Source organism: Hoplias malabaricus, chromosome 4 (genome assembly GCF_029633855.1).
Source record: "Hoplias malabaricus isolate fHopMal1 chromosome 4, fHopMal1.hap1, whole genome shotgun sequence".
Lineage (NCBI taxonomy): Eukaryota > Metazoa > Chordata > Actinopteri > Characiformes > Erythrinidae > Hoplias > Hoplias malabaricus.
In genome coordinates, this window is record NC_089803.1 from 12,799,693 (window position 1) to 12,827,414 (window position 27,722).

General features: G+C 42.1%; 1 protein-coding gene across 1 annotated transcript; it reads left to right on the top strand.

Annotated features, from left to right (window-relative positions):
• Window positions 1–85: 85 nt before the first annotated feature.
• On the top strand, window positions 86–26,503 carry sncb (synuclein, beta). The gene is made up of 6 exons (XM_066669390.1): window positions 86–220; window positions 1,318–1,449; window positions 17,723–17,752; window positions 18,422–18,540; window positions 23,001–23,090; window positions 26,263–26,503. Exons 2-6 carry the CDS (start codon window positions 1,329–1,331, stop codon window positions 26,293–26,295), a joined length of 393 nt encoding a protein of 130 aa, XP_066525487.1. The 5' UTR covers window positions 86–220; window positions 1,318–1,328; the 3' UTR covers window positions 26,296–26,503.
• Window positions 26,504–27,722: the final 1,219 nt, after the last annotated feature.

The following is a 27,722-nucleotide window of genomic DNA, read 5'->3' on the forward strand; positions in this document are numbered from 1 at the left end:
TACGGGATGACGTCAGGGCCTCGGAGGACGGTAGAGGTCTATCCTCTCGCGGGGGGCGTGGCTTCTCCGGAAAACGGGTGGGAAATAAAGGAAAGGCAAGTCAAGGCACGGGGAAGGAAAAAAGGCCCAGCACAGCTTCCACTGCCATCGTCCGTTCCAGCCAGGGCTGAACCTGCAGAGCAGCGCGGACAGAAGAGTAACGAGAGACGGTCTGAGCAAGGTGAGAGACACGGCGTTTTTAATCAGAGAATAAAGGTGTGTTAGTCAGAGGAGAGGAGGAGGGCGGAGGGAGGTGGGGATGAAGACGGTGAGACTTAAAGGAGGCTTCAGGATGGAGATGGCTGATATTTATCGCGTGAATTGTATGAGCTGTGTGTTTTATTAGGGTGGTCTGTTATAGTGGTCTTTACACAGAATACAGTGGTGTATTCTCCATTTTCTGACTTTATTGCAATTGTGTTCTCCATCCTCATGCACTGGACACAACATTTTTTTTTTATTGTGGATATATTTATTATTATTATTATTTCCCCCCGTTTTTTCAGTTTTCCAAAAACAGATATTAATGCGTCGTGACTGAGGGCTCTCTCTCGCTCAGCTTCTCGAGCGACTTTTTCATTCCACCTTAAACGGTGCAGCAGTTACATTCTAGTGTCTCACCGTTTAAGGTGGAACGGGAAATTCGATTGAGAAAATGGGCGAATGAGGCACCTGTTTCATGAGAGAATGAGGGACTCGTTTCAGCTTCAAGATCTTAATCGTGTTATTTCTCCAAAATGTTAAGGTGGAACTGGGAGTTAGGGTTCGGAAGCCTTTAGTTAAGGACTGTGCAACAGTGGGACACTTATGTTCCCTTCATCAAGGGATGAAACATGTACATTCAGTGGACACAGCTTCTGCTGATCCTTCGTGATAAAATCCAATGGCAGGATGCTCTCCTTCACCCACAGTGATGGTCAGATGTTCAGTAATAATTAATGAGCAGGTGCACGTTAACCGTTTCAGGGACATCATGTCCATCTTTTAGAGGAAAAAACCTCAGAGGTGGAGGATTGTAGAGGTGGAATAACCAGGGGGTTGAGGAGATGTGGTCTTTCCTTATGGTTGTCTATAGCACACCAGGCAAACGCATGGCCGTCCTGGAGCGGAGACTGCTGCTGATGTAATTCCACCCATTGCAGTGCAGTACAAAGCAAAGCAGTGTAACATCAAGAAATGCAGTGCAATGCAAAGCATGCATCCTAAATCAGTGCAATGCAAATCAAGAGACATGCAGTTTGGTTGCATCATCGCCTCTGTTCCTTTCTTTAAACCCAGAGGGGGTCAGGATGGACGTGTTCATGAAGGGTCTTTCCAAGGCGAAAGAAGGCATGGCCGTGGCAGCGGAGAAAACCAAGGAAGGCGTCGCGGTGGCAGCGGAGAAGACGAAGGAAGGCGTGATGTTCGTGGGTAAGGAGGATGGAGGGGGGTGGAGGGGAATGGGGGATGGAGTGAGGAAGGAGGGAGGGAGCTATAGGAGAGGAGTGAGAGTAGATAAGGGGAGGGGGGACGTCTATATGGGTTAAGGCACGATTGTGGTGTAATTACTCCATTGGTTGGTGGATGGGTGGGGCTCACTCGTCCCCTGTCACGCATTTACAACCACTCACGACGTCACACACAAACATACGTGTGTGTGTGTGTCTCCTTCTTCACTTCTCGTTCCTAAATATTATATATTACACACACACACGAGCAACAACACAAATTCTGTCCTGTAATGGGGGATGGTGGTGCGTGTCAAGAGTTACTCTCCATGGCTCTACCCTGTTGATGCCCCACGGCATCCACCTTAATACGAGAGGACCACTCTTAATTTCAATTTTTATTTTGATAAAATACTTTATATGATGCATAACATGTGCTGTATGTAAATACATTAATATATTACTACAAATACTATTAGAAATTTTATATAATATAGAAAATGAAGTAATTTTGGGGCATTTCTATTGGTTGATTCATGAAATGTTCACACAGTGTGAAGGACAGCTGCTGTGTTGATGATGTAGTAAACTGTACATCCACAAACACTGAGATACGTGTTTTTAAAATGGACAGCAGCGATATGTTTATTAACCTATACATATAGTCCGGCATCTATCCAGATTGTTTACAATTAAATATATTACATTTTGGAATGAAGTGTGTGTAAGATAATGTATAACACCCTGATGTGTGTATTACATAAACTGTGCATTAACAGAGATTCACTGACGTTGAACCCGAGGATTGACTCCATGTGCAGTTAGTCTCTCATCCATTAAAGTATTATGCGAAGGCTTTTCGTATGCATCGATATCAATAAATGTAATATATAAACTACGCATGAGGGGCGGGACAAATAGAAAGCACTATAATCTAATCTAAGAGAGCAGGAGGAGGTAGAGACCTGACACACTCGCAGAGGGCAGTCACGTGTCAGTGTCTGATATTTTATAAGAATGTAATGGAAAACCGCTGTAAATATGGAGGTAGCAATCCTTCAGTACTGGCAACAGAGCCACCGCACAGTGGGATTTCGTTTGAAACCAGTAATACGATTACTACTGCCCACAATACAGACATACTGGAAAATATCTGTCGTCAAGTGAAATATTAAAACCTAGTCTGTATTTTAAACGCACCTCATTGGAAGTGTTTAAGTGTGTTTTTAATGATTATTCAACCACGGCCTATTTCTAGTCCATAGTCTATTATTTCGAAGCCCTGATTGCTGTATTTAAGTGAATAATTCTACTGCAAGAAATAATGCTTGACACAAATGATCTTCCAAAGTAACACAGCACACAAGGACTCTGAGACCTTCTCAGAGATGAACTCTGAGACTCAGCAACTTGAGACTCCCCTGGTGAGGGAATCTCCGACCTGGAGCTTAAGCGAGGGAGTGCCTCACACCTTGTGGAACCCGAAACCAACATGAAGGAGCAGGGAAGGCTTGCGCTTAAGTATGGGGATGCCCACTTGAATGAGCAATCTCCAGAGACAGCCATCAACTCCAGACGTTTGATGTGAACCGAACTATTGTTCTACCACCAGAGCGAACACTGGTGAGTTGATTGTGTCTCTTGAGATTGCTCATTTGGCTTCTGTACGGTGAGCAGCGTCTCCTCGTGTAAGGGCAAGGCCACACTGTTCTTCCAGGCTGGTTTCAGGTGCCACAGGGTACGAGGGGTCCCCTCACTCAAGGACAAAGATGCCCTGCTGCTCCAGGTTGGAGTTTCCTTCATTAGGAGAGTCTCAAGTGTCTGATTCTCAATTTGTTTGAGCCCAGGGGGCTGGCTCCCATCATGACACCTTCCCTGGGTTTAATTCCGGAGGCTGGGACCATGGTTCACTGTTGTCAAAGTGTCTTGAATTCTAGCACCAGAGCTAGAAGAGAGGAGAGCAGAAATGTTGATGTTTGAAGGAACAATAAGTGGTTTTTAAACCACCAAAACCCACCCATTCATTCATTTTCGGTAATGTCTTCATCCTGATCGGGGTTGCTGTGGGTCCAGAGCCTACCTGGAATCATTGGATGTAAGCCAGAGCTCCTGTCAAAAATGTATTATAAATATTAATAACAATTATTTACTTTTATAATATTTCTAATTTTGTATTTTACTGCAGATTTCAAATCACATAAGATGGAATACACAAACAGCTTTGTAGCTAGCCTTTAAATAGCCCAGTTTATCCTCCATAGAGTGGGTCCCTTGCATGTGTTGCCATGTTTAAAAAGGGTTTAGTGAAGGTTAGGATCTCTGATACCTCCAGGTCACTAGGTGTCAGGTTAATGGCTGTTTCATGAGGACGGTCACTGGAGAAAATGACTCACGGCTCCGTTAACAGATAGCACTAGAATCAGAGTTATCAGAAAGTCAAAGCATTGTCACAGTGATATTACTGTCAGGATGCAGTTTTACACTCGTAGAAACCGCACTAGAATATCGGCATTGCTTTGGGTTCTCTGTTGTGCTGGAGAGAGAAGAAAACGTGTCATTTGGACCTGCTCCAGCTCCTCTGTGATCTCCTGCCCAGGTTGGACAGGAGCCTCGGCCGCCACATGTCACCATGTTCCATGAGCTCACGGAGTATCACTGTGCTCATAGCACACGCTCCTCCTTTAACTCAACAGGGACACAGCACCACGTCTGTGCACTGAGAACCAACACTATACGCTACAGTATCGCTCTCTGGAAAAAAATAAAAAAAAACAGAATTATTCTTATTTTCATTTTCTTCCGTGTTTGAAAACAACAGCTGCTCACTCTGTGGAAGACTCACTATGAACGTACCATTAGCAATCCTTTAAATGTACTCCCCCGGTAACTCTGGATTCGGTATCCATGGTTTCAGTTTACTGGGATTACTAGCATATTACATGAAATTAAATGAAAAATTTAATGAGTTTTACATTGCATGCCGTGTGAATCATCTCTTTGTGCAAAAGTATCCAGGGTCTGGGCAAGATATAGTGTGTATGTGGTTTGGTATCATCTGACTCTACGTTCACCATTTTGGAATTGATTGGGAAAGTGTGCAGCCACTTTGAAACTGTACCCATACACAAGTACCTTTTTTGAAAGTGTACACACAAAGGCACAACATCATCTCAATGTCCATTTGTGCTCGTTTATGCTTAGTTTTAAACGTGAAAAAGGACATTTTCATAATGTTTAAAAATAGAAAGAAACACATTAAAAGCTCAGAGTTGAGACAGGGTCTTTGTGGCCAATGCAGCTTTTTAAAAAATGGCTGTAGAGTTGTTATTTCTATTGGATTGAATAATTAATAGACTTTAGTGTTTGTTCATTACCTTTTGTTTTCATATCTTAATTTAGTATTCAGAGCTCATTTTTTATACCAACAGCAGTTTGAGTACCATCTGGCATCCAGTCCACGCCGCCCCCAAATTACATCCATCTCATAAACACATTAGACATGTATATCACCTATTTTTCCCCTCATTTCCTTCAAATTATACATTATGGCTGCTTTGTAAATACAGCACACCAGAAAAATCACCTATAAAAGGGGACATAAATGTCATTTGTTTAGTTAATGTATGAACAGAACCATGCAGTGTCTTTTCTGTGCGCTGCCCAAGTCTGAAAACTTGGGATCGTTCTGATTCTGCCCTGCTTCTGACATCAAGTGAAAAGACTATAGAATTGCCCCACCCCCTTGTCTGATTTTACCCAATCACATCGCTGGACCCATGTTTACGTGAGAGCGCAAAGACGAGGTTAAAAACGCAGCAAAACGAGTGCGAAGAAATAAGAGTGCTGAGTAAAAATGAAGAAAACAAGAACAGAGAAGAGAACTGAGTGAAAACGGCTAAAATCCAGAGCTTCTTCTCCTCGCTCCTCATTATCATTTAAAACAACAGGCACCGAAAGAGGCTGAACAGGGCAGTTTAGGGAGAACACTGCAGTGGGGTTTGATCCTTGTGGTGTTTTGGCCACAGCTGTTTTTGTGGATAAGAGTGAGAATATTTCTTTGTATTGCAGAAAGATAGCAGTAATCATTGAAATAGTGTTTTTAAGGGTTTTGGAAAAATCTGATATTTTCAGCCTGTAAAAACAGGACCAAGCCAAGCCTAAAAATAGGTCACCACTATGTTCCTATAATGAACGAACCTCTAAAGGCTACCGTTGAGGGTTACGGCCCCAGTGACAGTACACTAGCATTTCTCCTGAGGATGCACACTGTGGGTGTGTGTGAGGCAGTGTGTGAAGCCATGTGTTTGCATGGTACACTGACACATTGCTCAGCAGGCGAAGCAGAGTGCAAATTAGTGTAAGTTGGCTTGGTTCCTGTTTAGTCACAGTTCAGATCCATTTGGATTTAGGTCTCTGTAAATGCAGGTAGAGCTGTATCATCATTTTTCCTGCCCCTGTAGTGTAAGAGGTACTTAATGGGCACAAATGCAGGGTCTTCTACTTGCCCTTGTAGTACAGGGGTATATAATAATAATAATGAGGCGGTGTAATAAATAAGACTTATAGAGCAGTCTGTGGCTTAGGGGCCATCGGCTTTCCCTTATAGTAAAACATAGGGGTAGATTCTATTTGGCCAAATAGTACAGAATAGTAGTACAAGGGTTCCTAATTTTATGCTATGGGGTAATCAAGTTGCCCCAACAGTGGATGGGTACCTAATACTAGGCCGAGGGGTAATCTGCTTGCTCCAAACATGACGTCTTGGACCAAGATGTAATGCATTGGTGTCATCAACATGCCCTTACAGTGCAGGGGTACATAAAGACGCTCAGATGCCAATAGGTTGCCCCCACAGTATAGGGTTACATGACTCCAGGGGGCCAGACATGCCCCTAAGTGCAAGCTTCAATTTGAGATAACACTGCTGCAACACAGTAGGAAAGAATACTACCTTCCGTACAGCAGAGACGTTTTTGATTCCCAGGTTAGGCAGAAACGCTGTGCCACAGAGTGGCAATACAAATCCCTGGGCAAGACTCCTAATGCTGTATTTGTTTAGCAAGATTTTAACTGGAATGTGCTGTGAATAAATATTAATGTAAATAGTATGAGGCCTATGATGGACAAAAATCATAAAATTGTCACTTTTCCATTTTCTACTGGACTACTCGACTCAGCACAGCTCCACGTACTTTTCAGTGCCCGGTCCCTGTCCCACGAAACGTAGCCAGTGACATTGCAAAACCCAGTCTCTACCAGTTCATTCATTCATTATCTGTAACCCTTATCCAGTTCAGGGTCACGCTGGGTCCAGAGCCTACCTGGAATCATTGGGCGCAAAGCAGGAATAAACCCTGGAGGGGGCGCCAGACCTTCACAGGGCAACACAGAATCACACACATTCACTCACACCTATGGACAATTTTGAGTCACCAACACACCACACTCCTCATAGACAGTCACCCGGAGTGGGAATCAAACCCACAACCTCCAGGTCCCTGGAGCTGTGTGACTCCGACACTACCTGCTGCGCCACCGTGCCGCCCCATCTCTACCAGTAGTTTGTGTATCGTTTCAAGGAGCATTTGAACTTATGAGCCGCTATTAAAGACAAATGTGATCTCTGGCAACTAAAAGCAAGGAAGGCCTACCAAATTAAAGAGGAAAGAAACAGCTAAAAAGGCAAAGATGCCAAACCAAAAGATTTGTGAAAGGAAAGCTAAAAGCTTATGGATCTGAGAAAAGGGTGTTTTTTTTAATAATCGATAAACAAAGTACAAAAGGCTCAAGAAGATTAAGAAAGAATTGGAGTAAAAGAAGAGTTCACAGGAAAGAGACCCAGGAGAACACTCGAGGGACATTACCAAAATTACCAGCCAGGCTTGTTAGGCACTCACAACAAGAGACACCCAAGACTGAGCACTGAGGTGTGTGTTGGCTTCCCTTAAGTAGGAGAGGAACAGGTGCTGCTGATTTCTCCTAATTAAGGTGTGGTGGCTCCATGTGTCCCTCTGCTGGCTGGGGGTGGCCTAGTGGGCAACCAGGCCCCTGTCTGAACCCTTATAGATTGACAAGTTTCTACAGTCAATCAGTTAAAACATCACAATTAGTCCCCATTTTGATTGTGCCAAAAAAAAGGTCCGGTTACACATAGCAAGCCAAGCTGAGTAGGTTTCCATGCAGTGGAAAAGCACCATAAGTGTACAGTGGTACTCTGTTTGAAACAAAGAACAATGGCCTTCATCAACAGTCCCAGGGGTGTACTGTGTATGCTTTATTGACGTCTATATTTTACTAGACATTTCTCGTCTAGCTGGTCTGTGTTCTTTGGTATAATTGGCTTAGTAAATAAACTATTACCTTTCTGAACTAAAAAGGCTCAAACACTCTGCCCTCTGACTACAGAACGAAGCTTGAAGGGCCACCTCCGGTACAGGAAGCAGCTCCGTGTGGTCGCACATCAAAAGGCCGATCAGAAGCCAGTGGTGCTTGGGCATTGTTGGTGGGAGGAATAGCTAAAGCTCCCCTTGCCTTTGGGGCTGGGGTTTGAATGTGGTGCGGTGATGTCCGTGACTGATTCATGGAGCTGTGAATCAGTTTTGTGGAGGTTTGATCATGAATCATGTAGAGTCTCCTGCAATCTACTATGCCACTCTTCAGGTAAATGTTCTAGCAAACACGTCAGAAACAGAGCACGACACTCTGCATCCTACAGCGTTACAAATGCAGCTCTTACACAACAGGAAAACAGTGAAAATGCATTGGTTGAGAAAGGAAAACCAGGGCAGGCATTCGCATAATCCTGTTTTTTACAGTACGTAGGCTGCAGTTTTTGCGACAAAGTCCAGTGCCCTCCACAACAGAGGGTGGTAGTTCAACCAAGACATTGAATTCTGGAAGGATTCAGGGTATGGAGCCTACACTGAATCTTTAGACACAAGGCAGAAACACATCCTGGACAGGGCAGCAGTCCAGCACAGGGCAACACACACTCACCCAGTCATTCACACACACACATTCAGACCTGTGGACAGTTTCACACACCCACCATGTCACTCACACTCACACCTGTGGACAGTTTCCGGTCACTCACACACACACACTCACGCCTGTGGACCATTTCCAGAAGCCAGGGACTAAATTTACCTGATGAAGAAGCTGAAAAGCAGAGTAGAGTTGAGTAGGGACCGCTGAAGTGTACACAGTGTACACTGAAGACATTTATAATTCTGCACATCAACAGCAATGACAGGTAGATAATGTGTGGTGCATCATCCTTCCTTTACTTTTCAGAGAGAAGAGGCTTCTAGACCTCACAAACCATGAAGGCTGTCTTATTCCCGTGAGCAGTGACAGTACCGTGGTGGGGCAGGGAGATTAGCACCTGGAGCTAGCTCTTAATGCAACCTATCTGCTGCACCACAGGGGGTTTAAAGCTGCTAACAGTATGGGGCTCTCTTCTCTGTTGATGTGAAGCCGCTCTGTGAGCCACGTCATCATACCCTTCATATACTGTGCATTTGAGAGATGCCGAGCCCTTTAGCTCGTCTCTGTCTGGGTGTCTGTAATGGTTTTACTGTAATGCCATTGGTTTCAGGGAGGCGCTGAACAAATGGCTCTGTTTGATACTGGTTCTAACAGGTTTTCTGAATCTTGGCGTTGAAATGAAACTGAGGATTTTGTCATTAATCTCAGAGGTGGCAGTTAATTAGGAAGTTACAAACGGCGTGGTCAAAAGTAGCTTATCATATGGTACTTCACCCTCACGCAATTCATTTTACAACAAAATGAAGTCCTCTGGAAGGGTCTCTATGGAAACTAACTGTGGTTTAAAGCCTTTGGGCCGTTTATTATTAATGTGATTATTTATGACATTGATGAACCAGTTTTGGTTCCTTAAAAAACAAATTTTGTTGATGAGATTATAGTATCCCTGATATTAAGGTTAGAGAAGTGCCCTCACTCACACACATATTTAGTCACACTCACTTCCTTACTCACTTATGGCACTTTTCCGCTGCATGGTACATACTCTACTTGGCTCGACTTGGCTCTACTTTCTGTTTGGTCCCTGGTCTCTCAGTAGAGTTTGTTCCTTCTTTGTTGCAGCGTCCAGCTCTCGCTGGATTCTTTCGTCTGCCACCGATCCAAGGACCGTTTGAACCTCTTCAAAAGACCACTGCATAATTTTATGAGCTGCCGTCGTGAGTCGGATAAAAACAAACGTGATCTCTGCTGCAGCTGAAGATTTTACAGATGGAGAGTTAGTGCTGGTCGTCTGCAGTGATGACTCTCTATGAACAATCAGCGCTCTGCAAGGTTTACACCCCATGGTTTAGTCCCTACTCGCCTCGCTCTGAACCACAAGAGAACAGCCACTAAACAAGAACCTGGTTCTAAGACCAGGACCACATTTACCTGATTAAAAACACCAACACTCATACTCACTCACTCATTCACTCACTTGGGGTTTGGAATCACATTTTCTCAGCGACATGGTTCCCTACGGAACCCTTGTTTGTTAGTGAGATTTAAGTGTAAAGAACTTCCAGAGGCTATTTACAAATCTTAAGAGATACTTTTAGCAGTGCTTAGATTTTCCAGCAATTTTTGACTTTCACAATGACTCTTCACACTCACACTGTGATTCTTTGGGTTCAGGAGGTGATGCAGACTCTGCATGGCACCACTGTGTTTTACAGTGTAGGAGACTGATGGTGGGCGCGTGCTGAAACAGCTGCGTCTGGAATTTCTCACTTTGATCAGAAATCCATGAGGAATATTTTAGCGAGAAGCTCAGCAGAAGCTGCTGCTGATTGGCTGTTTTGCTGTTTGGCCCTGGCTCGGGGATGAGAAATTGATCTTGTTTATTGACCCGTGTTTAACGAGCTGCTGGACGTTGCGTGGTCACACAGGAGTCTTTATTAAGTGCATTACCATTTTAGGTTCAGTATTTCATACTATCTTGTATTGAACAGGTTCTCATTGATATTGTGGTTGAAAAATTGTGGTGAGCTAAACAGATTCACGTAGCCACCATCTCAGAGAGAGAGAGAGAGAGAGAGAAAGAGAGAGAAAGAAAGAGAGAGAGAGAGGGAGAGAGAGAGAGAGAGAGAGAGAAAGAAAGAGAGATCTAATTAGCCCAGATATCTTATGCCTCTCTCCTGATGGCTTGCAAAAACAAAGTGAGAGCAGATGGGCTTTAGTTTGTTGTGAGCTCGTAGGGTTCGAGACTGTAGAGCTGGGCCCTCAGTTTGGGACTCGAATGTCAGGAAATTAGGAACAAAACACCTTCACAATAATACACATTTCTGCCAGCGCCCCCGTGAGATTCTAGTGCTGTGTTAGTTCACACTTACAGTGATTCGCTGGAATGTTTTTTCTGTTCCAGATGTTTAAAACTTTAAAAGATATACAGTATGTTTCGTTTGAAGGTTGTAAGAGATCGGCCTGTAACAATAATAACATTATTGACTTATTGTAAAATATATGGTAATTTCCTCATTAATTTGCTTTATTTTTTTTTTTTATAATAAACTTCAGTCTGAATATACGTTTTGGTTAAAAGTCAGTTGTCCATTAAAGGGGTTTAAATGCATTAAATGCATTATTACGTTATTATCTCTATATCACTTGTGTAAAATGCTCTTAAAATGACAATAATGTTGTTTTTTCGAAGTCATTTCTGAGACAATATATTGATCACAACATTGTGCTATTGTCACAGGCCTAGTAGCAGACTTTAAAGGAACACTAAATGAGATTAGGTTTCCCCCTAGTAATTCTGTGTTTACAGCACTGTACTGGAATCCGTGGGGGAGGGAGGGGCTTTCCCGTCGTCCTCAAAAAAGATACATAGTACAGTTTCTGTAGTGCTGAGTCCAGGTTAGCAACGACAGAGGCTCTTTTCTCTTGGTTACAGCTCAGTGATATTCCCAATCACTGAGATTATATATTATAAGATATTCCCAATTGTTTGCATCATTTAAAAAGTGGCTCCTTCAGTAAAGAACCCTGACATTTCCTCATGGTACTTGTGCTTAATCAAATGTCTAAGGCCTTCAGTTCAGCTCCTGAAGGCCTGGCTGATGAGAGAGCTCACTTGGCTTGTTTACCTAGAACCACCAGTGAAAAAAAAAATATTCAGAGTGGACAATTTTATGCTGAACTTTTCAAGAATTTAACGTATTCTAGCCTTTAAAAATGGTCATTGAGGATTGTGTAGGAGAACAGCACTCTCAGATTAATAGTAGAGACTTGATTCTGTAAAATGGCACTAGAACAAAACACGTTTCTTTATCTCGCAGAAATCCTCAGACCATCCTCTGAACACTGGATCACACACTGTCAGAACAGTGGCCTAGAAAGATACGCATGAGTTGCCTGATGTGGAGGGGGGGGGGGGGGGTGTGAGAAAAGAGAGAGCAGGAGAAGATCCAGAGAGAGAGAGAGAGTCAGAGCACACATTAGAGCACAGTAGGGTAGAAATGCAAGGAAGAGTGAAAAAAAAGTGAGAGGGCAGAATAAACAAAGTGGAAATAATAGAAAACATGCTCAAACAGATAAAGAGAGGGAGTGGAAAAAGAGCAAAAGAGGAGGGGAGAGAGGGAATAGTGAAAAGAGAGAAAGAGATGAAGGCAGAGAACAGAGAGAGATTTTGATCTTGGGAGGCCACATGAAATATGTGTTTGTGTGGAGGAGGGGTGTGAGCAAGATGATTTTCACTCCATCTCCAACACACACACACACACACACAGCTGGGAGGATATGACAGGAAAAAAACATCCACTGGCTTCCCTGCTATTAACACTTAGCATCTCTCTCTCTCTCTCTCTCTCTCTCTCTCTCTCTCTCTCTCTCTCTCTGGGACTCCTAAAGGGGACACTCTCGTCTGCAGCTTATTTGTCAGATGTAGGTTAAGAGAACACTTCACTGGGAGAAGCTAACACACTAATAATGGATGAAGACTAGAAGCTAACGCACTAATAATGGATGAAGACTAGCAGTTAGCACCAAGCGATATATAGTGTGTTAAGTGTGGCTAATCCTCTGAATGGATCAAATCCTTGACTTTTCGTGGATATAGGATGGATGGATGGATGGATGGAATGGAACGGCTAAAGCTAACACTTCTTTCACATGAGAGATAGATAGATAGATAGATAGATAGATAGATAGATACTTACTTACTTACTTACTTTCCCAAAGGAAATTTAGCAACCACAACTAGCAACAAACACAACACAGTAGATTTCGCAATATACAAGATATTACAATTTGCAGGACCTGGTAAATCAGATCAAGCTATAAGGGCATACAAAGGTAAACTCATTAATTAATTAATATTAAAAAATAAATATAAAAATAAAAAGGGAAACTACAGAAGCAGGGGCAAAGAACAGATCAGCTGTTGCTACAACTGTACAACTAGCAACAGGAAACTTAAATATAACTGGCTAAAACAGGCATTAGATTATGTCCATATGATCCTAAATATAGGTATCATACAAAGGAATATACAGTAAAAACTCTGAAGTGCTAGATGTTAGCTAATGTAAAACAGGACGTACCAGATAAAGTTTAGCAAAATAATTCACGTTCAAAGTTTCCTAAAAGTAGGGTGATCAGATCTGAGATGGTGAAAAAGAGGACACGTCTTCGGGGGGGGGTCTGCCGTGCAGACTGACCAATTAAATGTTTACAGATAAGGTTATCGACCGATAACGGTAGCTCTACAGTCAGACCGTCCAATCAGAAGATTTTAGGCTACTTCACCACGCCCCCTTCTCACTCAAGCGAACCAATCGGAGTAGGGGAGGGCGGGACTAGTTTGTGAACGAAATGCTTCTCGAAGTTCTATGTAAGCTCTAGAAAAACAAAATCCCGGACGTTTGTGAAATTCCGCCACTCTACTAAAAGACCACGTCACCCAGTGCCAGCATGTAGCCTTCACTGAGACAAATTAGCATGTGGATCCAGTTTGTTTCTAGCTAATGATAAACAGAAGCTATAGCGGTTAGCCTGGAGTAATGAGATAAAATAAGCCCGGGTTCTGACTTGCTTCTGTGCTTGTCATCATTAGCATTTCCAGATGAAACATTCCCCTCAGTCTGAGATCAGTCAGAGGCTGATTCAGTTTCTCAAATTGTGATGGCCATTAAATCAGCAACAAAAGTGAAGGGAACACCAGTCAGACTCTGGTTTCATACACAATTACATGCCATGACAACACAGAACCACACAAATGAGCCCTGTTAGGAGGGGGGGGGTGTTTATAATCAAACATCGTAAACATCTCCTCAGCGATGAACCTCATATGAGGGACTTTCCAACTGTTTTTTTCTTTTTAAAGTCAGCACCTTGTGAAGCAGGTTGAGAACTCTCCTGCTGTCTGCCACATACAGGATTTTTTGGCCAGTGCCGACACTTCTCTCTGCACAGCGTTTGGTATCCAGGAGCAGCATAGTTCAGGACTGGATTCTCAGTGCAGTATCACAGGGGTACAGACTGAAGTATAATCACCGGCCCCCTCTCAGCTCCCTTCTACTGCAGTGGTGTCCAAACGCAGGCTAACCTCTGGGTTTTTCAGCCAAGAGTCGACCTCCAGCAGGGTGTCACATGCTCTGCCTCCATTGAAGAACATGACCAAAAGAACACAGACGAGCTTTGACAAGGTTTTGGTTTTTACAAAAAAACAAAAAAATGTAAAATGACAGAATTGAATCCAAACTTGATGAACGTTATCACACGAGAGCTCAGAAGAGTGGGTCATTTAGCCTGGCATTTTCTCAGGGGAGGAGGGAGAAAAATGAAGACGCGTCCAATCCAGACAGGAAGAAAACCTCAGGAGCAGCTGTAAAAGAGGAAATTACTCCAGCACCCTTCAGACGTTTAGTCACATCCCAACAGGGCTTTAAGGAATGCAAGGATATAGCGGTTAACTGATGCAGAAATATATTGCAGCAGCGCAGTAGGGTACATATCGCTTAAGGGCAGACATACATTACTCGGAAGGAGGAGGGGGCTCTTAGATGTCATTTGAAACGTGAAGTTACGGAGCGGGAGATGTCTGTGCACATGTATGGCGTGTGTACACAGCATTCACTAAAACAGCATCAGTCTGTCTTGTACTAATAAGGGCATTGATTCAGTCTAGAGAGCTGGATGATGGACAGTAATAACACGGTGTATATTAACATACTGTGAACATGGAGCTGTGGAGTGTGTCTCAGCAGAGTTCTCACTGCAGGGACACTGCTGATCTCCTGATGTCTAGAGAGACTCTCTGTGTGTGTGTGTGTGTGTGATTATATTGGCCATAATGTCAGTTTGTTGAGGGTCTGTCATTCTGTCACAGTGTCCAGTTTTGACTCCTACACTTTCCAGCTGTAAACATATCACAATGTTTACTGCGCCTCAACATTAAGTCACAGTCAATTTCCTGACACCTAGTGGCCGGGATGTGTCTTAAATCCTGTAATAAACTCTTTCAAACATGGCTGCCTCATACAAGAGGCCCACTCTGTGGGTCATAAACGGGTTAATTCAGGGACCACAGAGTAATGTGATTCTTCATCTAATGTTAGTGCACTTTATAGAAATAATATTTAAAAATACAAAGTATTAAATAATAATACACATTTAATATGTATTAATAACACAACTCCATTGTTGTGGATGTATAGTTTACTGCATCATTTGAACACAGCAGCCGTTCTTTACACTGTAAAAGGTTACGATGAATGGACCAATAGAAATGCTCCTAAATTAATTGGGATAAAGTCTTTCTACATTGATTTCCACTGAAATTTAGGTTTTTTTCCTTCTGTAAATGTACTATTTGGAGAGGTGTATGTTTTTCATTGGGCAGTGATGATATTTTATCACTGTCTAAGAAAAGAAAAGAAAAACAAAAAATAAATAAATAAATAAAAACACGTATCTCCAAAATAGAAACTTAGAAACTTGAAAGAAGAAGGGAAAAAATATCTTCTCAGCGTTTAATGGAAGTCAGTGTAAAAAAGATTTTATTCAGAGTCATTTTGGAGCATTTCTATTGGTTCATTTATTCATTTACTCATTTATTTCCATGATTTGAAGGACAGCTGCTTATAATCAAACGATGTAGTAATCTAAACATCCACAAAAATAGAGAGAATTTATAAAATACAGTATAATCACAAACATATTGTTTTCACATGAATTACTTTAAAATGCCTCTGTTCTCATGAACATGTTAAATACAGAGCTGTGAACCGAAGAAGCGTCAGGATCCGACATCCGTTTCTCTTTGAAACAGAATACAAGGCTCAAACATGGAGTGAGCACCGTGTCTCTGACCAGGGACTGGCCCTCTGACCACACCACTGTGTGTGAAATCTCATTAGGGTTTTAATGGCTTGAAGGTCATGGAGGAAGGACCTGGAGGGGACATCTGTCCTCCTGAAGATCAATATTTCTTATTCTGTCTTCGTCTGTTGGGGATTCGTCTAAACAGAGCTTGTGAATGGAAGCCAGGCTTGTGCTCAATGTTTTATGGCCTTTTTTTATTACTATTGGCTTATTATGGAGAGATGGTAGCTCAGAGAACAGCTCCAAAACGGAGACTTCCGAGGAGATGGAAGACTACTGTATTTATTAGTTAACGTATGGTCACTGTGAATCATGTCTGTTGGGTCATTCATTATAAACCTGCACAGAAAATGACAAAGACGGAGCGGTTAGGTCCCACAGGAAACAATGTGGTTTGTAAAGGCAAATAGAAGGTCACTCAGTATTGACCTTTTCTACCTTGTTAGTTAATTAAGTCACACATTTAAATAGAAACAACCCCTGTTTTCCTTTAATTTTCTGTCAGAAAGTAATGACGTGAGACGTAGATAATTAAACACATAACTCATACACCGGTGTCATAAGAGCGGTGTCTGACCTGATATTCCAGTAATAAATCTGAATATACCTCGGTCAGAACACAAAGTGTTAATGACCAATACGTATTGACTGTTTGTTTTGGTGGAGTTTACAGACCGTATTTGCCTGTCAGGACAAATCCTTCAGCACCCATTTGGTTTCTCTCATTTATTGGATGTAAAACGTACCCATAAAAACACCAGGCGTCTGTTACATGGTGTGAAGGTTTCATAATGAATGCCTCAATAGAAGTGCACCAAAACGACTTAGAACACAATGTACGTCTGTTCACGATGTCTGAAAAAGAGTAGCAATAAATAAATAAATCAGCCCACCGAGGCCTCTCTGAATTAAATCTGTGTGTAATTGACGGAGGTGAGTGATCTTTTAAATAATCCCATAAACAGAAGCATAATTGAGGTGTAAGTGTCTGTATCTGATTACACTCCCAACCGATCCCATGAGCACCGTCTCGTTTGCTCAGTGCGGTTGTTTCAGGAGGAACAACATTAACACACCAAACGCTCATCCACATAAACTTCTATAAAGACTTATTCAAGCAAGAGGCAGTGGGCCCCACCCTCTCTGGGGTGAAACTGATTAAGGCAGGTTTCTGACATGACGCTTGTTAGAAAGAGCCTTTATAGAGGTCAGTGTAGGTGAGAGTCAGTGGTAATCAAAGGTTTATGAGCGAACGATGACCTACAGGAGAACACTAGATGGTCACTGGGTCATTTCGAACTTTAGTTTGGGAACAGAATTGCAGAGTTTTCATTCACAATTATAAGTTTGTAATTAATCTCAATGCATTAAAGTTATTTTAATAAAGCCTTCCAATATTCACCTTTCATTCAGGAAAAGAGACTGCACTTAAACATTTAAAGTGAAGAACCCTGCTGTATGTTAAACGGTACATTTACAAAGACTTGTCGGTAGTGAAGAAGAGCGCACCTGTAATTAAGGTCTGTTTAAACAGTTTTGGCCCGAGCTCTTACATCAGTGTATTTCAGATAATGAAGGACATCTGTTACATTATAAACCTGTAACTATGTGTTGAAACTGTGGACTGCTGATAAACCCCAGTGCTTTTGTGGATTAAGGTCATTTCCTTTAATTAATTAGTGTCAATTTGTATATAACCTCTCTTTCTATCTATCTATCTATCTATCTGGTCTTAGGAGGGTCTTGTTTCACAGTGTGTGGGTTGGTGGGCTCCGGATGTATACATTAATTGGCACATGCACTGAACAAGGCATTCTTTAAAATGTGTCCCATATTAATTAAGGTGTATTTAATTGGATTTTTAATGATTGATTGATTGATTGATTGATTCTGCTTGGTTTCAGGGAGCAAGACCAAAGACAGCGTGGCCACGGGTGAGTCACTTCTCTCTACTTTAATGAATAGCTTTTATTTTGTACTGAACAGTTAAAAGTTAAAAGCCTTAGATTGGACTTAGTGTTTGTCGATTTAATGTTGAAATCCCTCTTTAAACGAGTGCAGTGTTACATTTTTAATGTACTATAATTCACAGCCTACAGGTCTAAAGGCTTTTAAAAACGTATCCGTAACACAGAGCTAGTAACATGGGTGTAGACAGATTGGACCAATCAGAAGTTACCAAACGCCCATGTGTTGTGATGTCACAAGCATGACTAAGTGGCTTACCACCACAATACGATCAGTATGTAATCTTCGATCCTTAAATTGAGTCAAGACTGTTACTCTCTCTCTCTCTCTCCCTCACACACACACACACACACTGAATTGTCTTTCTCTCTCTCTATTATACAGACACACACACATCTATATATTACATCTCCATCCTGTCACATTCTATTTCCCTCTCTCTCTCTCTCTCTCCCACATGAACAGTTCTGTTCTTGCTCTACAGTTTTACAGTGTGATTGAGGGAGTCCTAGCTAACGTGGCTGTGTATGTGTTTGTGTGTGTGTGTGTGAGGAGGGGGTCTAACAGTGACATAAAGTGTGTGAAGACTAAGCTGAGTTTGATTGCATGCTGAAGCTGTGTGTTTTGTCGAGTAGTTGCTGAGAAGACGAAGGAGCAGGCGTCTCAGCTCGGAGGCGTCGTTTTGTCAGGAGCCGGGAACATTGCTGCCGCTACCGGCCTTGTGAAGAAGGACGAGTTCCCCACCGACATGAACGTACGTCTACAGCCCTTTTTATTAATAATAATAATAATAATAATAATAATAATAATAATATCATATTACATAAAAATTAGATAAAAAAACAGTTAAACCTATATCCTATTATGGACTGGCGTCCTGCCTGGAATTAATTCAGTAAAATATCTCTGTAGAGATCTGAACCCACAGTGCATCCAACAATAAAGGCAGCTAGGACCTGTGTTTACACTTTTCATAAAGCTCAAGCTCCTCTTGCTGAACCCCCCCCCCCCAGTAAACACCAACACACACTCACACACGCACACACACACACACACAAGCTGCTTGGAGGGTTACTTTAAAGAAGACAACATTTCTGAGTGTATCAGGGCCCCTGCTGAGAAACAACAGCACAGACGCGTCTAAACAAATGGTCAAGCTCCGCACACCCACTTCTAAAATCAGTATCATCTCTGTCTTTACGTTTACAGGAGAAGGAAAACCTAACTTTTATATTTGAAGAGTTTAGTTTGAGGTTTTTCATGTGGCCAGCAACAGGAAGCACATGAGCACCAGCCCCTGCAGATCCCTGGGTCTGGGTCAGTTCTTGGAGGGGAGACCTCCTCCTAGGAAAGCTTGGGTGGTGGAGGAGGGACCTGCTGCTCACTGGTGGAGGTGTGAGGTGTGAGGTGAATCCCTTATTTCCCAAGAATGACAAAAGTGTTGGGGTCTAATAAAGGTGCAGTGGAAGTGTAAACATCATTCATTCATTCATCAGTTTCAGAAAATGGAGATAGAAGAAACTTTGTTGATTTACTGTTACAGCAGATCAGCAGATGCTCTTCTCCGGAGAGAAGTACAGGTTTAACCCTGTGACAGATGATGGTAAATGCAGTGTTAAGAATCGAGCCCCAGTGTGGTAGCTGGTCTGTGCTGTCTTTTGTGGCAGTGAGGATGGAGCTAATGTGCAGGTTGCTCTCAGTAAAGAGAAGAAACTGTGATGCTCAGAGATAAAGTAAGGACTTGGGGTGTGAGGTTGTGACGGAGTGATGACTGAAGGGTGAGTAAAGGGATTATTGATGGGGATTATGTGAGGAAATATGCAAAAGAAACAATGGTTTGTATAAACGAGTGCCTCAGTGGAAAAGAGAAGGAGTGGGAGCTGGAGAGAGAGAAAAAAAGGGGTGATATAGCATGAGAGAACAGAGATGGGGAGAGAGTAAAAGAGCGAAAGAGCAAGAGGAGAGAGCTGGAGATAGACAGAGAGAGACAGGAACATAACCTCACTGGGGGTATCATCTCTCTCTCTCCCTCTCTCTCTCTCTCTCTCTCTCTCTCTCTCCTGACTTTGCTGAAGGTCAGGGAACATATTTTAATACTCACTGACTGGAAGTGTGTGTGTGTGTGTGTGTGTGTTACTCAGCTCTTATCTTAATGTATTAACGCTGCAACTCTGAAAAGTCTCTAAGGATCCATAAAGTCTTCATGTGAATCTGTGTAATGAGCTTAAAGCAGTGAACACAGTGTAATTCTTATTAAAGAGCCCCCTGACTGCCCCCCGGTGGTGCAGCGGTCTAAGCCCAGTCCCTGTCATCAGGAGGTCACTGGTTCCATCCCCTGTGATACTTCAGCCGTCTGTGGCCAGGGTCCTAGAGAGCACAGTCCTCCTCTCTTTTCTGGATGGGTACGGTGACCCCCGCTCTCCTCCATCATACAACCACAGCACTTGCATGACAGACCTGGGCAGTTATGGTGCTTTTTCACTGCATGGTCCCTACTCTACTCTACTCTGCCTTTTTAAATTTTTCATTAGTTAATTCTGATCCTGGTCCTAGAACCAAGTTTTTTTTGTAGTCGCTGTTCTCTGGTGGTTCGGAGTGAGGCGAGTAGGGACTAAACCGTGGGGTGTAAACCTTGCAGAGCACTGATTGTCCGGAGAGAGTCGTCACTGCAGATGACCAGCACTAACTCTCCATCTGTAAAATCTCCAGCTGCAGCAGAGATCACGTTTGTTTTTATCCGACTCACGACGGCAGCTCGTAAAATTACGCCGTGGTCTTTTTTAGAGCTTCAAACGCTCCTTGGATCAGTGGCTGGTCGGTGGTAGTGAAGAACCAAACAAATACTAGATAACAGACAGACAGAGTCCAGTAGAGTGGTATAGAGTAGGCATTTTAATAAATAAAGAGCTTCCTGACGGTTAAAACACACAAAGCCTCTGTAATAAAATAACATTTGTAATAATTTTTATATAATTCCCAATTGTTTTTGAATTTTACTGAATATATTGTAGCTAAAATATAATATTCTTGTGTACTACATAATGATGTAAATTGCACAAGATTACTCTGTTGACACAGTGACACAGTGGTGAGCCGCCAGTCGACAATATTTAATTAACACCTTCAATTAAGTTTAATTATATTAGCTGTGGTTTGGACTCTCGTTCACCATGTAACTGAGTAATGCATATACACTCATTTATACGTGTGTGTGTGTGTTTGCTTTCATGCCTGACTTTGAGTTAAAACTAGTATTGAATAGTGTGCTGCAGTTTTACTGCCGTATGTTTATAATCAAAGTAAATAAAATTCATTCTAATTTCGTTAGAGAGGTACATACAATAACAATATAATAAAAAAAACCATGAATGAAATCGTACTGATAAAAAAGTCAGAAATAAATGTATAGGAAATAAAACGGTACTTTTTATGAGGAAGTAAAAAACGATGGACAGAGTGTAATGAATAAATTATATAAAGGATGATGATGATGATCATAATCCAGACGATATCCATTAAAGCATGCTTAAAGTAACAATAACAAGAATGAAAATAGAAAACAATAAAATGTATTTTATCAACAAAGAAAGGCAGCTGGACCGAACTGAACAGAGCCTGTGAAACGGCAGTGGCCTGGAGCAGTGTGAGGTGAGAGGAGATGAGGAGATTTCACACGGCTGTGTGAGTTGTAAAGTGTGGGATATGAATCCGTACACTTGCTTTTCTTTCCGGGGGTGTTTCTCACCTGTAATCTGGAAGTGTGGCTGATTTAAAGCTGGGGATAGAGTCTGTAATCAGATTTTCTCAGGGTATCCTTCACAGGGCTCTGTAGACCAGGCTCTGTCCAGATAAGTTTGTGGACTCTAATAATCTGATAAATGGCTTTAGAGAGGAGCCCAGTGCAGCAGTGCTGCAGTAATCGTACAGTAGCCTGTTCACCGAGGAGTGTACAGTGCCCTGTTCACTCTTCAGCTTCATCTGTCTGTTTACCACCAGAAAAGCACAAGGTCTTCAGGGAAACACAAGCCACTTGTTTCGCTTGAAGACTTTGTTACATACTTCGTTAAACGGCACAAGGCTAACGTTAGCTTGTTTTATGCCAGAAATCAGAATATGGACGACAAAGGGCACAGGCAGCTGCTGGAGAATGTGAGATACGTGTAGAGTTGTTGTGCCCATGCTACTATTTGAAAATAGAAGTCAGTCTTATCATCTATTCATTGTGTCGCTTGGTTTCAGGAAGTGTAGGTAGTGTCAGTCACAGCGCAGCGAATGGAGTGGATTTACGTGAGGTTCAGGACAGCTGTTGGGACGATGGTGCAGTGTTGGGAAGGTAATGGAGTTGTGCGCTTGGACGCTCGCGTTGTGTTGGGATGTTGGGATTACGGCCGGCTGAAACATGGCCTAATTGGCTAAGATTAGCACGGTTTAAAAATACGCCCGTGGCCCAGTGGAGGACACATACAACTCCTCCTTTACTGTACTTTCATTACACTTTTCATTCAAGTCTTTGACCTACAGGGTCAGTGAAGGAGGAACAACAACCTGTGTCCACAGCGGAGGCGATAGGAACCCGACGTCTGAAGACTGTCTCTCAAAGCTCCTCACAGGGTGTCATTCTATGACACGGTTATGAACTCTGAGATGTCTGAGGTGCTGTTTATGAGAGTTTAGACATACCATTTTCCCTTGAGGAAAATGCATTGCTCACAGTTTGCTCTGTAATGGCTCAGGAGACATAGTCGTTATTCTCCTGCTGTTCCTGAGGGGGAAAAAATGAGACAAAAACCAGATACGAGAGAGAGATATGACTTACAAGGTGTTGGAGTTACACAGTGTTAGGAGTCTTGCCCAAGGACTACACTTATTGGTGTAGCACAGACCTGGAATCGAACCCAGGTCTCTCACATGGGAGTTAATGGTGTTACCACTGTATCACACCGACACAATCACAGACCACTCTGAATGACCCGCTCCAGCCTCACATCATCCACTTTACAAGCCATTTCACTACCGCTGACACATCCCCAATATTTGAATAAAGTACTGAGAGTTTGGCTACACTTTCATCCCCACTCACGTCCTCATTCACACACACACACACACTTATGCAGACTCCTGTCAGTACCATCATAAAGCATTATTTCAGTCATTAGGCAGATTTTCCATAGGTTTTTACAAAAAATCCATCTGTGAATGTGTGTGTGTCCACAGCCTGAGGAGTTTGGTCAGGAGGCTACTGAGGAGCAGATGGGAGAAGCAATGATGGACCCAGAGGGAGAAGGATACGATGAGAATCAGCAGGTAATCTCACACACACACACACACGCCCTTCCACTTTTTTATTCATCGTTGGGAGATTGTAAGCACTTCCTAACCATACGAATAACTGCTGTTTGCCTAAATGTAATGTTAAACTTAACACGTCTCCACTTTAAATTATGATTTACACTGTGGTCCCCACAAGGAAAAGACACCCCCGTGATGTGAGGGAGTAAACTGATTTCAATCCCTGCAATGTAAAATATTATTGGTACAAACATATTCTCTCTCTCTTTCTCTCTCTCTCTCTCTGTCTCTTTCCCTTTCTCTCATCTTTCTCATCTGTATCCTTTATTCATCTCTCTCTCTCTCTCTCAAACATAGAGACACACACACACACACACACACACTGTAATTTAGCCTCTAGGACCTTGGACTGTTGAAATAAAAGGAGCAGATTACATAATATATCAACAGAACAAACGCTTTATAATCGACAGAGAATGGTCCACTGCCCAAATATCATCAGATCAGTGGTGTTTCTATGGTGATCCTTTTAGTTTGGAGGATGGCTTGGGGGCCACGGGGGGAGGGGGGTTGCCGATACATTGTGCAGGTTACAGTCTGTAACTAAATCTGTGGAGTGGACCGATAAGCAATGTGTTTCTGAAAACTAGCCAATCGTACCGGTGAAATTTCCTTCAACTTCATAATAAAACATAAAATATAATATAATACAATGTAATATAACAATACAATATAATATAATATGAGTGCAATTCACTGCTTAGTGCCTTCACTTACTTCTCTCTCTCTGCCCTGCCCCCGTCTCTCTCACTATCTCCATCTTCTATTCAGTCCCCCCTTTTTCTTATTTTTCATTACCTCTCCTCATGCCGAGTCTGGCAACACGGGCGTGGCATTGATGCCACAATCTCCGATGCACTGAGGGTAGTTACAGACTACCACTATCACCCCACTTCAGCAGTGCTTAAGAAATGGATTCTCCCACTGTCTCAGACCATGTGACCACTCTCACAGAGCAACGAGAGTCATGTGACATGGTCTTCTTCCCTTTCTCTCTCCCCTTCTTTCTCCATAAGAGGACAGTCAAGGTGCTCGGGCTTAGTCTCTGTGTATGGGCTGCCACCTGCTGGAGGAATAGGGGAAATTATGTTTCTAATACTTCAAACAAGACACTTTTCTCCAGTAGAGACAGTTTAGAGCAAATATCAACGTTTTTTTTTTGGCCTTTTACATTGTGTTTTGTTGAATCTGGATTGTAGAAGCAGTAATATAAATATGTATCAGTTCACCCCGGATATAAACCAGCAGCCTAAACATGTTTGGAGATTAGTCGTTTACTTAGTACTCGTTAGACCCAAAAGGCTAACGTCGCTCACGAACCCTAGAAGTCTTCAGTCGTTCTCCTCAGAATTCGACTCCCACTTCCTGTGCAGCACACACTGTTGTCTGTTGCTTCTTCTGGTAAAGAGCTGCGGAGCTGGAATGTCCGGGCTAAAGATTTCTGTTTATGAATACAGTAGGAATTTGAATGTAATCCGGAGGCTAAAGGTAATCAGAGTTTTGGAAACCCCTGTTGTATAAAATGGTTGACCTCTACCTTCAGCTACACAGTGAAGTTAAGCTAGTGTTTTTAGCTCGTAGTGAGTCACAGTGACATCAACAACTCTGGGCCATGGATTTGTTCAACACTTTTTTTAGTGAAACGTTGTATGCTTAGCCAAAAGTGTGCTTTTAGGTCCTTCACACCTTTATTTGCTACACATGGGAAAACATGGGAATTTCATTTTTAATTCATCCGAGAACTTACATTTCCGTTTTGGCATAGCTGCTCGAGATAAGGGTGGGTACACGAGCTTTGCCTGACGTAAACAAGGACTACTGACGTGCAGACTGACCAATTAAATGTTTACAGAGAAGGTTATCGACCAACAAATAACGGTAGCTCTACAGTCAGACCGTCCAATCAGAAGATTTTAGGCTACTTCACCACGCCTCCTTCTCACTCAAGCGAACCAATCGGAGTAGGGGAGGGCGGGAAACGTTTCTCGTTCTATGTAAACTCTAGAAAAACAAAATCCCGAACGTTTTTCTTTTTTAAGTTCAAAAAAGAGGACATGCCCGGGTAAAAAAGGACGTCTGGTCACCCTACCCAACTCCGCAGTGTGTTAGTACTACTGAAAATTTTATTCAACAACAACAAAATAATTCATAAAAATTGAAGAAAAAAAAAAACAAAAAACATTTTTTGAAAATGATGAGTGAGAAGAAGTTACTGGTGCTGCGTTTGTCACAAGTTTGAGGATAAGTGAGTTTTGGGGATGAGTTTTGCGGATAATATTGTACACAAATTAGGAGTGAGTTGTGGTTTAGACGATTTAAAGATGGTGAGTTCAGTGTCTGTGATCGTTAATATAGAATGTTAATATGAATTTCTAGGGGTTTTTTTTTCTTTTAAAGAAGAAATGACATCTTTCAGCTCTTTAAGAGCTGGCTATATGTTGAGAATTTTCTGGGCGTGTATTTACAAAAGTGGTTTGGGAGACTATTGTCTTCCAGCTTTGAGGTGAGACTAGTGTGGTCTGGGGCTGAAGACATTAGAGTGTACAGAGAGCATTACATTACCACATCTCAGTCCAGTCGTCACTTCGTTTTCTCACTCTCATTGACTTTCAAAAACAGTATTTTCATAATTGTTTCCATTTAAATGTAAGTTTTCTCTCTTTATTTTAACCAGTTTCGATTAAAACATTTTACCTTAGGATATTTACGAATAATAGTCTTCTGTTTAGAACTGTTTACTGTAAACTCTGTGGATCAGGTTTAAAATATTAGCATTTTTGTCTAAATAAACCAATATAAAATACATTGTCTTAGACTCAAAAATAAAACTTTCTCTTGCTCTTTACTTATATTATCACGTACTACATTATATTTACATTCATGGCATTTCGCTGACACTTTTATCCACAGGGTTTAACAAGGTATTTCCAGAAAGAGTGAGTGACTGGGCCGTGGTCTCCATAAAGACTGTAATTTTCATCAAATGCTGCCAGACGTGACTGTGCTTTGAAAGGTTTCCTGGGAGGTTGAACCATAACGATCAGGGTGTAAATGAATAACTGTGGAGATGTTGTTACGTCATCTGAAGTGATTCCTAACCCTCTTTTTGTGTGCTGTTTCTCCACAGGAGCAGACCCAAGATTACGAACCTGAAGCGTAAAGTGTCCATCCATTCCAAAACAATGTCCAACCAGCAGCACAATAATGTTTCTAACAATAATAAGGACATGCGCTGAACTCATCACAATAACCCTGTTGCAAAAAAAAAAAGAGCAAAAAAAAAAAAAGAAAAAAAAACTTGAAAAAAAAAAAAACGACAGTTACTCCTTCAGAAAAAAAAGGTTCTTCCTATCAGATATATATATAAATATATATATATAAATATAAATATACTTTTAATATGATCTATTGTATATGTCCTGTTCTGGCTGTGACGTGGTGGGTGTAGTTCTCTTTATCGACTGCAGGGGGCAGCGCCGTCTCGTTTCCTTGATTCCCTCCCAATGAAACGAGACCCGCTCGCCCTTCCTGGCTCTTCGTGCCTGTGTACATTGTGTTTCTCTTTGTGTGGTAGATGTTTCGGAACTTCCAATGCTACTTTGGGGGTGAATGATAAAGGAAAATAAAAACTGAAAAAAAGAAACATATATACGAGAACGATAATATTCTATAGAGCCGTGTACGATGCCTGTTTGTGGGATACTCTTTGTTTATTTATGTATTTATTTACTGACAGATTGAACTTTTCATGACTTATTTGAGCAAGTTGTTTATTTAATGTTTTTCAAGTTTTATACATTGTAACTTTATAGTTGCTCGTGATATCATTCCAGTGGACTCTCTGTTTAGAAGTTGGGCTGTTTGTATCCGTTTGTGTGTTTGTACGTGTGTATGCGCGTGTGCGTGCCTGTGTGTGTGTGTGTGTGTGCGTGTGTGTGCGTTTGTGTAATGGAGATTTAAAAAAAAAACAAAAAAAGTTGTGTACGTGTGTCTTGATCCGTTTCTGGGTAATCGGAGTAGTGCTTTACGATGCTGGAAAATGTCAATATTACAGGTTTCTGTGTCACGCAAGACGAAGCAAATCATCTGTAAATAAACAAATAAAAAGAAAAAAAATTAAAAAACAAGTCTCATTCGTGGCTGTGGTCTGGGTAATGTTCGTACGGGGAGTTACAGGTTCTGTCCCTGTCCCACAGCTTCCTCTCGTCACTCTCTGTGAAGAGTGTGGTGTGTTCTCAATGTGTGGGGGATTCCTCCACAGGTGTGTGTGACTGAGTGAGTGTGTGAATTTGTCCACAGGTGTGTGTGTGTCTGAGTGAGTGTGTGAATTTGTCCACAGGTGTGTGTGTGTGAATTTGTCCACAGGTGTGTGTGTGAATTTGTCCACAGGTGTGTGTGTGTGTGTGTGTGTCTGAGTGTGAATTTGTCCACAGGTGTGTGTGACTGATTGAGTGTGTGAATTTGTCCACAGGTGTGTGTGTCTGAGTGAGTGTGTGAATTTGTCCACAGGTGTGTGTGTGTCTGAGTGAGTGTGTGAATTTGTCCACAGGTGTGTGTGACTGATTGAGTGTGTGAATTTGTCCACAG

What these genes read in the sequence shown, in the direction of transcription:
- sncb (XM_066669390.1), top strand. Translation starts at nt 1,329, where the DNA reads ATGGACGTGTTCATGAAGGGTCTTTCCAAGGCGAAAGAAGGCATGGCC. An exon ending in GGAAGGCGTGATGTTCGTGG is followed by an intron (nt 1,450 to 17,722) that starts GTAAGGAGGATG and finishes GCTTGGTTTCAG; the next exon opens with GGAGCAAGACCAAAGACAGC. An exon ending in AGTTCCCCACCGACATGAAC is followed by an intron (nt 18,541 to 23,000) that starts GTACGTCTACAG and finishes GTGTGTCCACAG; the next exon opens with CCTGAGGAGTTTGGTCAGGA.